The sequence below is a fragment of the Uloborus diversus genome, chromosome 9 (assembly GCF_026930045.1).
Source record: "Uloborus diversus isolate 005 chromosome 9, Udiv.v.3.1, whole genome shotgun sequence".
NCBI classification, from domain to species: domain Eukaryota; kingdom Metazoa; phylum Arthropoda; class Arachnida; order Araneae; family Uloboridae; genus Uloborus; species Uloborus diversus.
The window spans coordinates 54,739,844-54,751,956 of NC_072739.1; the positions used below are offsets into that span (position 1 = coordinate 54,739,844).

At 33.2% G+C, this 12,113-nt stretch overlaps 1 protein-coding gene across 2 annotated transcripts in view; it reads right to left on the reverse strand.

Moving 5' to 3' along the window:
* Positions 1-12,113, reverse strand: part of LOC129229695 (uncharacterized) — a 56,732-nt gene that overhangs the window by 23,287 nt on the left and 21,332 nt on the right. For both annotated transcript variants that reach the window (XM_054864057.1, XM_054864058.1), the window contains exons 6-7: positions 5,569-5,686; positions 2,996-3,118 (exon numbers count right to left, since the gene is read on the reverse strand). In XM_054864057.1, coding sequence (XP_054720032.1) covers positions 2,996-3,118; positions 5,569-5,686 — 241 coding nt within the window. The remainder of the gene's footprint in view (positions 1-2,995; positions 3,119-5,568; positions 5,687-12,113) is intronic.

Here is a 12,113-nt window from a genome sequence, read left to right on the forward strand (position 1 = left end):
TTTGGATTTTCGCGGATTTCATAGACGCATGTTGCACGAAAGACAGCCAGAGTGAGGTGCGTTCCTGGTGAATCAGTAATTGAATTCCGATTTTTTTCTGTTTTAACACGCAGTTTTTATCTATATCACACTTATAGGAAACATATCTTGAAGAAAAAATATATGCAAAAGAAAATTAAGTTTACCCAAACTAGGTAAGAGCCAGTGCTCCCTTTTAAAGTTTTCTTAAAAATACAAGCAATTTTACGTGTTAATGTGTAATTCCATTTAAAAACTAATTTTAGATTCTAAGCCAGCAGCGAAAAAAGAAATTCTATATACATTTCATGTGCTTGAGGATGAGAAAAAATTATTATTGATTTTTTTTTTTTTCATTTTAACTCTTTATATTTTTGACATGGTTCATTTCAGATTCATTTTATATTTTGATAACAATTTTATTTGAACTTTTAGATTATTTTTAACATTTCTCTCCTTTCTGAGTAACAAATTACATAGATTTTTTTTTCTGATGTTTTCCCCCAATATTTAAGCATAATCATTGAATATATTAAATGCCCAAAAAGAATTCGTGTTTGAAGGTAAAATAAATAAAATAAATGAATAAGTAAAACTTGAAGTTGATGTAACAAATTTTTTGCGGAATCAAAATTTTATAGAAAAATAATTGAAAATTACTTGAATATTTTTCTGTGATCAGTTTATGAAATTACAAGTTCGGCCATATTAAAGCATGTAATAAGTAATTTATTACGAATTAATACTTTTAAATTTTACTGAATTGTGATTCTATGATCCCAAAAGAAAAAGTTAGTTTTTTAGTTGAAGAAAAATTATCTCTCTCTCTCATCTCTTATTCGATGTTGTCCCATAAAGCATATTTGTATTCCAATTGTACTGAGAAGTTATTTAATTAGCATCTATGCATCCATCTTTAGTAAATTGTGAAGGTAGCATTAAACGTAACAAAAAACAGGCATATGCATTTAACTATAAATTACTAGGTGAAAATTACCGCTATTTACTGCGTTGCAAGCAAAGAAACAAAAAAGGTGAATACGAGATAATTTTTTTTTTTTTGAGCTTTTCGTTTCTATATCGCTTTTTTTAAAATTTTTTCGACTCTTATTTTCTTCAAGCTAAAGATATTTGCTATTTCTTGCAATAAAGTGTTTTGCTAACATCGTATTAAAGAAAAAAAATCATTGCCTGCATTGTAAAATATGATATGTATTGTTGTTAAAATTAACAACACGTTGTTAAAATAAAATCACACAGATGTTTAATTTAATTCATTAGGTATACATTCCATTAATCGGCATGTAAAAGATCCCGTAGGTCATTTGAGCTCTTGACAAAATTAAATTCCTTTTGCAGTTTCTCATCGAAAAGAGCTCAGGTGTCTCCATCTGGTGGAAACTGGGCATCAAATTTTTCTCTGACATTCACATCCGCGCCTTAATGGTGGCATATGAATGACTGGATGCCATATGGTTGGTTCTCACTTGTTCCGCAAAAGGCTAAAGCCTCTAACACAGCCCCATTAGAAAAAAAAAAAAAGATAAAAAACGGCAATACGCCTTTTCCAATATTTAAAAGTTTTTCGAACAGCTTTTACCCTTTGAGGAATAGTGACTTCACTTGAGAAACCCATTTATTTCTTGCTTCTCTTTTTTTTATTTCAGCTAACTGGAATCATTGTGTCAGTTGGCTGAAGAAAAAAATTTATATATATAAAAAATGGTTGCATCAAAGGAAGCCCCCGTCTCTCAAAGAGTTAATAGTTTGTTCAAGCTTTTAATTGATGAAAAGGAATGATAATTATAAAACGGATAAGATTGGAAATATCATTTTATTTCGCATTATCAAAAGAATATTATAAATGTAAATCAATAAAAACTAATTCAAGCTTTTTAAATGAAACCTTGTTAATATTTTCGTTGAGAGAGTTGTGGGATTTTGCCTGAAATGTTGTTCAAATCGGACAGGGTTACGTTATATAACATTCATATAGTTATACATTCGACTCCATAGATATAGATTTATTTATCCTCATATAAATAATGCCGATGATCGAGTAACCCGCGTGTTTCAACAATGAATTCGCGCCACGGCATGATATGTAATTTGATAATATGTTTTGGTAATGATTAACATTCAGGGAAAGGCTTTATTGTGACAAGGCTGAACTCGATCCGGTAACTTAACAGTTCTACTGGTAAGACTGTGTCATCTCAGAGGAATGAAGAAACGAAAACAATGTACGCTATCTACCGGAGTTTAGGGTTAATCCACTGGTGTTAGAGTTAAAATTTCAACTATCAAAATATTACCAAACAGGCAATTGCTTCGTTCAAATGTAGAAGAGTTGAAGCAATTTTCACCCGTCATACCTTGATGGGCTACTTTCTAGTTTTCAAATAAAATGGCATAAGTACAAATGTACATATTTTGTTCAAATATTTTACAAAGCTTTAATATTTTATTAAATTATCGCATGCATTTTCCAAGTAATTTCTAGAACAGTTTTCGTTTTCCGTTTTTCTTTTAATGTGCCCTTTTTATTAATAGAAAATATATCACTCATTTTCAGGAGGAGAGGTTTACCCATGTTTGGAAACTTTGTGTATGATAACTTTCAGTTTAATGTTAATTTACAAACTTTCAATAATTAATTTACCACTTAATATAAAATTTTTGTTAACTAATTTTAACTAATGGCTCTATTGATTTCAATTATTTAATTAATTTTAGTTAATTATCATATTTTAATAATAAGTTTTAATTGGATTTATCTTATCTTGTGTAAATATCAGCTACTAATTCTGCTTTAGCATGCCTCCTCTTTTGAAGTTCGTACAACCTTGGACCCCCCCCCCTTAACAAAGTTCTAGCTACGTGCCTGATCTGAGTCTCATCAATTTAATTTATGTAACAATTAACTCAATTATTATTATTGTGAATATTAAGCATTGAAAACTCTAAAGAAACTTACTGCTTTTCTTTCTTCAATGTTAGGTAATGGAAACTTAACTTCTTGTATTGTCCTGCCATCAACTTTGAAAGCAACATCATTGTAATTTGCACTGTTGGATGAAGAAACAATCAATACTTTGCTCTGAAAAAGTAGTTAAACTAATATGTTAAGTTGGTAAACAAATATATATTTAAAAAAATAAGAGCTTCACAGTATGCTTTAAGAAACATAACAATTATTTCTTGATGTTTATCTTTTTTTTCCATTTTTTTTAATGCAATGAATACAAAGAAACTTATCTGTCCACTTCTCACACAGAAAGGTTATTTATTCTACTGCGCTCACATCTTCCTAAAGACCACTCAATTATAGTTTTGTTTTATAAGCATGTTTACTAATCTATCAGAGGTTATAATTTTCCATTTTTATGTTTTCATCGCATGGATAGTACTTCAATCATCTCTTTATATTAAAAAAAAGTAAGGTCAAAGAAATTCGGAAAGGAAATCCGTGGAGGGCCTGCATCCAGAAGACCCCGACCCCATAGCACCTACAGCCTGGAAATTTTGTACAAAATCACTTCGAGCCCTGGTAGTGTGCACCTGGGTTTTTTTTTTTAATTTTGAATTAGTTTTTTCCTAATTAATTTTTTAAGCTTAAATTTCTTGCAAATTGCCTATTAAAGGTGGTAAAAATTACTTGAACAGATTAATATTATATTGTTGTTAGAAAGGGTGGAATGTTCCGCGTTTAACGCAATTTGTTTCAATGCTCTAGCTTAATTACAGCAGGAGTTATTTACGTTTTTAACTCAAATTTTTTAGGCTTAGCTGATATTTAGCAGGGGTGCCCACCAAGGGGGGGGGGGTATGGCACAGACTGCGGCATTGAAACTTTTAGGGGGGGGGTAATCTGAGGGGTATTTTTCACTTTTGGGGATGCACCCTTGCTTTTAGGAGGGGTGAAACCCCCGAATTTAGGCACTACTTTCTTCATAAAATCTACCAGTAAAAAGTGAAGGAATTGTCCCAGTTTTTACCACTGGAAAGAGCGATGTTTTTACTTCACATCTAACTCGACTTTATGGTTGAAACACTAAGCTTCTGTATCCAAAAGAAAAAAAGTTACAAGCTGTATCAAGTTCAAAAAATCTCATCTCCATTCAAATTATTGATGTTTTATTTGGCATTGCCATGGTTAATTCTTTTAGATTCATTTGTTTCTTCTTTCTTAGCCAGAAATTTTAAAGGTTTCAGTTTTAATAGAAAATCTTAGGCTCATCTCAATTCAGGTCCTGAGCTAAAAAGCAAAATATATTAATAGAGACCACGATATGAAAACAACTTTTCAAATGTACAAAACTGCAGTTTTGCAATGCTCAGGAGCCACTTAGCCCTTAGGGCTCTTCATGTTTGTACAAGTTATTTTCAAACAAAGAAGCAGGGCTTTTTGTTCCAAAGGGAACTCCTAATGTGTTCTTAATCTGTTTTCTAATTGACGATTTAAATCTTTGCGAATCATATAAGATTGAGAAGCAATCTTTAAGGGTTGGTGAGCGTCTGCGAGCAGGGAGCAGAGACCCCTAGTTAGAAGAAAAAAAATAGACACTGAGAAAATCAACAAAAACCAAATCATGAATAAATTTTCAAACCAGACATAATCTATAAACTGGACAATCTCGCATGGACAATTGGAAGCTCTTTGTATAGCATTAATGTGAACAGCTATTTGCCTTAAGAAGTCAAATCCAAATCTTAACAAAACACATAAATTATATGAATTCACACAATATAAATACAATTAAACAGGACAACTTTTTTGAAAAGGTGCAAAATCAGTTCAGGCACCAAGAGGAAATGCAGACAGAAATTATAAACTAATAGCTAATAAAATATAAAAAATAAGAGTCTCGAAAGTTCAACGTTTTACTTAATCCAAGGTGCTTCATTTACATTTTAAGTTCTATTTTTTAGTAACTAAAAATTTGATTTATTAAAATCTGAAAATAGAAATATTTTGCTGTTGAAAATAGTTCCTTTTCTTGATACAAGGAAGTAAAAGGTGCTCCTCCTTATGCGTTCTTAGTTGTGTAATTTCAAATGTGGAAACTTTTTCCGGATAGTCAGAGTTTTCAGTAATCCTATTTGAGGCGAGTCCCAATTATCTCGGATTTTCGAGAATCTACTGTATTTGAACATTTACTTCCTCGTTACATTCATTTATCTGTTGTATGACTACTTTCCCTATTGACGAAGTTGCCCCACCAGACACTATGGAGCTCACATTTAATGTGTTTTCCCATTATTTTCTTAGAGAAATGCAGGAAAAAGTTTTAATTGAGTGAAATCAAGTTGCAAAAAATTTAAAAGTTAGCTTAAAATTTATTTTTAAATTAGCTACACTAAAAGAAAATGTCACAATATTGAATTTTTTCCTTATTTAGAGGATATTTCTTAATATTGAATCAACATAATCTATTTGTAATGAAAAAGGCAACAAAATTTAAGGTGTTGAAATACGAGATTTACTACAGTCAAAACATATTTAAAATACATACATTCAAAACATTTATTCAAAAGTGAGATTCTTACTGGTAGTTCCTTGATTAGGTCTGTCAATATATTACAAATTTGGGAAGTAGATGCACTTGCTTCTTCTTTATGCGGACAAAGGTAATTTAATTCATCTATAAATATGATTGATGGGCATCTAAGAAATTGAAAGGAAAGGAACATTATAATTGAACATTACCTTGTATATAAAGCAGCTTTTTCTTCTTCTTATTTTTTTAAAATTAAATAAACAAAATATTAAGTAAAAAAGTTCCAATAAAATAAGTTTAAAAAAAATCATTTAACAACTGCAATAGATTAATTTTTAAAAAAAAGAACTTTTTATGCATTTTATTTGCGAGATTTTGTTTCTCTAAAAGTTTCCTCAGAGCATACTCAAATGAAGGCAGACATTTACGGATCATTTATATACTTTATAGTTAATGAAACTCAGATTCTCGGCACTGAGGTAGCTTTCATGACTTAAGTTTTAACAGTATGAAGTTTGAATATCATTATGGCTTTGGAAAATAGAGCAGAAACAACTGTGATTATTTGTATCAGGCATGTAGCTAGGATTTTGTTAAGGGGCAGGGGGGTACAAGGTTGCACGAACTTTAAAAATGGAAACATGCTAAATCAGAAGCATTAACTATTAATTGTATAAAGTAACACTATTCCAATCAAAACTGCAATTAATAAGTATGATAATTAGCTTAATTAAGTAATGATATAATATAAGTATGATAATTAAAGCTTTGCAATATACTTTCTTTCAAAAAAAAAAAAAAAAAAAAACGCTCATATTTATTTTAACTACATTATCAACTGTCTAACTCAATAAATGCTTCATAATTCCCCACTCCTGACTGTTTCGAATTGGATTTTGGACTGTGTCTGCGCCAATATGCAAATGTGCTGTCCGCAGAAGGCAGCACAGGTGACTGTAGACATAAAACGGCTAAGCTCCATGAGAAAAAAGTTCCTACCTGATGTATCTTAACCACATTGGACACTCGTCCATTACACTGCATGTTGCAGTACTTTCATAAAACCAAGAACGGTTTCAATTTTATTTATAATGTTATTTTATTTTAATTTACTGTGCATACGCTAAGTTAAATATAATACTTTTAAGTAAATCCTAGTTTTCTTGACTACAATCATTACAAGAGCAAACATTTGGAGGCACCAGGCGAGATCATATGGATTCTACTCGAGGATTCAACATTTAAAGAATTCAAAGATAAGTATATCTTTTCAATCAAATAGTTTGACTTTGGTTACCATTCGTCATTCAAAATGACCGGCAATAGTGCTGAAGATAAAACTTCACAAATTCAACACGGCACTGATGAAAAAGCCGTTAAAATGCTTCGTGGACGGGCCAAAGCGGCTCTGACTAGAATAACCAACTTCATTAATGTGGAAGGACAAATATTTGATAAATTTGATTTAAGAAACAAACTTGAAAGATTAGATTCTATATTCATTGAATTTAACAAAGCTGATTCAGAATTGCCGGAAGAACTTTCGGAAATCGAACAGTTCGAAGAAACGTATTATGCAACCAAAGTCAAGCTACAAAAAGCTCTTGAAAATGTATCTGTGAATTTAAATCCAGTGCAAATTGAAAATAATGATAGTATGCCTATAGGTAATTCAATAAGTAATAATTTTAAGCTACCCAAGTTAAACATTGAATCTTTTACTGGTCAATATCAAGACTGGCCTTCATTCAAAGATTTGTATCTTTCATTAGTGCATAAAAATAATAGGCTTTCAAACATTCAAAAATTTCAATATCTTAAAGGGCTTTTGTGTTTTGAACCAGCAAGTATAATCAAGCATATTCCTATATCGGAAACTGGTTATACTGAAGCTTGGGATAAACTGTTAGCTCGCTATGATAATAAGGAACAAATAATTTCTTTTTTAATTAAAACTTTCATGGATCAACCAGATATTGTTAACGCTAACTGTGCTAATTTGCGCAATCTCACTGATACTTCTGACGAAGTTATCAGAGGTCTAAAATCTATAGATTCTAAAGCAGATTCTAGAGATATTTGGCTAATTTATATTTTATTACAAAAATTGGATAGCAAGACACGGGAAGAATGGGCGAAACATACAACTAAGGAAGAATTTCCTACATTTGAAATGTTTCTGGAGTTTCTAAATAATAAATGTGTATCTTTGGAATTATGCAATTCAAACGAATGCAATGAAATTAGAAATTCATCCAGAAGTAATAAAAATAGTGCATCTAATAGATGTATAAAATGTAAGGACACTTCTCATTATTTGTCAAAATGTTCGAAATTTAAAGAAATGAATGTAAAAGAACGCAAGCAATTTGTGAATAAATTCAAATTGTGCTTTAATTGTTTATCTAACAAGCATTCGGATATTCAATCATGCAATTCTTCTTATTCATGTCATTTTTGCAAACGCAAACATCATTCACTTCTGCATGAAAGTTATGAGCAAAAAAATGTTTTCTCAAATGCATTTCATTCGAAAGGTTCAAGTCAAAACTTTCCGCAAATAAACTCTAGTGTACAACAAACTGATATCCCAACACGAAACGAAAAAAGCGTATCTGTGAATGCCGTTAGAGCTGCATTTGCGTTATTACCTACAGCTTGTGTTTTTGTCAAAGATGCTAGCGGGGAATCGAGAACCTTAAGAATTTTGTGTGACTCAGGAAGCATGACTACGCTCCTATCCAACTCCTGTTTAAATTCTTTGGGATTAAAAAGAAAAAATGCACGTTTCCCTATCACTGGTCTTGCAGGTTCTAAAATTGGTTTAACTAAAGGCTGTGTTGAAGTCAATTTAAGTTCCAGATTCAACCCTGATATTCCACTGCCCGTAAATGCTTTAATTCTAGATAAATTGACGGCCCCACTTCCAACTGAAGCAATTCAAAAGGAACATTTCGCACATTTAAGTAACATTAATTTAGCCGATGAAAACTTTTACCTTCCAAGTAAAGTGAATATGATTCTTGGTGCTGATTACCTATTCTCTATTTTCCTTCCGGGTCAGATAAATTGTTCGGAAAGTAATTTAATCGCTCAAAACTCAATTTTTGGGTTTTTAGTTTCGGGAAGACTGCCAGAAAATCAGTCGAATTCAAATTCATCAACTAGCTTACACATTTACGAATTAAATGTTGATAGTGAGCTTAGAAAATTTTGGGAAATGGAAGAAGTATCAGTAGTGAAAAGTAAAATTCTTTCACCGGAAGAAGAATTCGTAGAAACACACTTTAAAGAAAATTATTCAACAAATTTCGATGGAAGTTTTGTTGTGAAGTTACCGTTTTTGAAGTCGAAAGCTGAGTTAGGCGATTCAAAATCCGCGGCTATTTCGCGACTTTATGCCATGGAACGAAAATTCAAATTCAATCCGGAATTCGAAAAACATTATAAAGAATTTATGCTCAACTACGAAGATTCAGGTCACATGTCGCCTTTAACAAAGAATTCAGATATTCTTCTAAAAAATGAACAGTGTTTTTTGCCTCATCACGCTGTTTTCAAGCCATCTAGTACCACTACAAAATTACGCGTAGTTTTTGACGCATCTTGTAAAACTTCAAACGGAACTTCGCTAAATTCAATTTTAGGAGTGGGTCCCAAATTACAACGAGATATTTTTGAAATATTGCTAAACTTCAGATTTCCAAAAATAGTTTTCACTGAGGACATTGAGAAAATGTACCGTCAAATTTTAATATTGGACGAAGATCAACCTTATCAACGAATTGTTTGGCGATACAATGCCGAAGATAAAATACAAACGTACAGGTTAAAAACTGTAACGTACGGTTTAGCTTCCGCCTCATTCCTAGCTACCAGATGTATCAAACAAATTGCTCTTGATACTCCTAATCCTAAAATATCACGCATTTTACAAGAAGACGTATATATGGATGATCTTTTGTCAGGTTCGAGTAATTTTACAGACGCAATTTCAATTTGCAAAAATATTGCGTCAATTTTACAATCCTACGGATTTAACTTAAGGAAATGGAATTCAAATTCTTCCAAATTCCTTGAAGAATTTCCCGAGCAATGTTCCTCGGAAACAAGCTTTGAAATCAATCGTGATGCACACGCTAGTTCTAAAGTGTTAGGTTTATTTAGGAATTCAACAAATGATACATTTGCATTCAAGGTTAATTTATCTCTTTTACCACCCTACACTAAAAGACGGATTCTATCGGAGTCTGCACGTATTTTCGATCCTTTGGGATTACTTGCACCTTGTGTAGTTACAATCAAAATATTCTATCAAAAGTTGTGGCTTATCAAGAGGGATTGGGATTCACCCATTCCGAAGTTAATGGAAACCGAATGGTTAAAGTTTCAGGTATCATTCAACGAAATAAATGATATCACTATTCCTAGAAGTGTCACCATTGATTCAGAATGCGAAACTGAATTACATGGTTTTGCAGACGCGTCATCGCTAGCATACGCGGCTGTGATTTACTGTCGTCAAATTGTCGATGGGTCCACAACAGTTTCACTGTTGGTTGCTAAAACTAAGGTTGCTCCACTCAAGCAAATCTCCATTCCTAGACTGGAATTATGTGCCGCGCACTTGTTATCAAAATTATTTCTCACTGTTCTCAACTCGTTGAAGAATTTCAATCTTCGCGTTTTTGCATGGACAGATTCAAAGGTAGTTCTTTCATGGCTATCTTCTCATCCACGTAAGTGGAAGACTTTTGTCGCAAATAGAATTTCTGAAACAATAGAAGTTCTACCCCCAGCTCACTGGAATTTCGTATCCTCCAGAGAGAACCCTTCAGACATCGCTTCACGTGGTATCGACCCTAAATGTCTACCAAATTGCGATCTGTGGTGGCATGGCCCGCACTGGCTACATTCAAATCAAATGCATTGGCCTACAGCTGAATTACATTCTACAGACGTTGTTAGCGCAGTTAAAGCTGAGGAAAAATCAAATCCAATGTTTAACTTTCATGCTAGTTCAACAAATGACCTATTCGTTCGTCTATTCGAAAAATATTCATCATTATCGAAAATTATTCGCATCTTTGCATATTGCTACAGATTTATTAATCTTTGTAAAAAAAGAATCGGATTCAATATTGCTTCTTGCAATACCCTCGGTTCACTCACTTCTGCAGAAACAAGGGCTGCAGAAGAAAAACTCATTCACTGGGTTCAAGACACACATTTTTCTGAAGAGAAAAAATGCATTCGGCTTCAAAAGTCACTGAAACGACGCAGTCCTTTGCGGTCACTTTTCCCATTCATAGATGGAAACGGTCTCTTACGGGTGGGAGGTCGGTTACAGAACGCCGACTTACCCATAAACAGGAAACATCCTATCATTATCTCATCACAACACAGATTTAGTGAACTGTTAATTCGTGAAAAACACGTAGCTTATTTGCATGCTGGTCCTTCCTTATTATCTCATATATTAAGGCAATCATATTGGATAATAGGAGGAAAAAGATTGATCAACAAATGTGCTAATCAATGCATAAAATGTCATAGATTCAAAACTGGTAACAGTTCACAACTCATGGGCAATCTGCCTAAACCACGAGTGACATTAGAAAGAGCTTTCTTTCATTCTGGAATATATTACGCCGGACCTGTTTCTATAAAATTTAGTAAAGGTCGAGGTGCTAAAGTTACGAAAGGTTACATTGCACTTTTCATTTGCCTGTCCACTAAGGCAGTACCCATCGAAGTAGTAAGCGACGTCAATGATACCGACTCTATAAATGCTTTGACTCCTTCGCATTTCCTTACAGGTGATGTGATAAGTTCAATTCCGGATCCAGCAAACCTGAACGAGCATAGCTTCAAAGGAAAGTGGGAACTTATCCAGAATCTCCGCAAAGGCTTCTGTAAGCAGTGGTCAAAGGAGTACCTCTCATCTCTGCAGAGTCATCAAAAGTGGACCACCCCTCATGCCAACATTCAAGTCAACGATATTGTGTTAGTGAAAGAAGCCTCATCACCTGGTTTGTGGCCCTTGGCTAGGGTTATTGAAGTGCACCCGGGAGCGGACGACCTGGTCCGCGTTGCAACAGTAAGGACAGCTAAAGGGATCTTCCAGAGACCGATCTGCAAACTATCTCCTATTCCTATGTATCAGGACTCAAGTCCCTATCAGGACTCAATTCCTGATAGGGTGGGAGTATGTCTGCGCCAATATGCAAATGCGCTGTCCGCAGAGGGCAGCACAGGTGACTGTAGACATAAAACGGCTAAGCTCCATGAGAAAAAAGTTCCTACCTGATGTATCTTAACCACATTGGACACTCGTCCATAACACTGCATGTTGCAGTACTTTCATAAAACCGAGAACGGTTTCAATTTTATTTATAATGTTATTTTATTTTAATTTACTGTGCATACGCTAAGTTAAATATAATACTTTTAAGTAAATCCTCGTTTTCTTGACTACAATCATTACAAGAGCAAACAGACTGCATGTAATGCTTCTATGGACAAAAATATTGCCAAGGCTCATTAAAGAGAAGCTCAAAATGCTTCTTAATTCATTTAAATTTTTAGAATTCA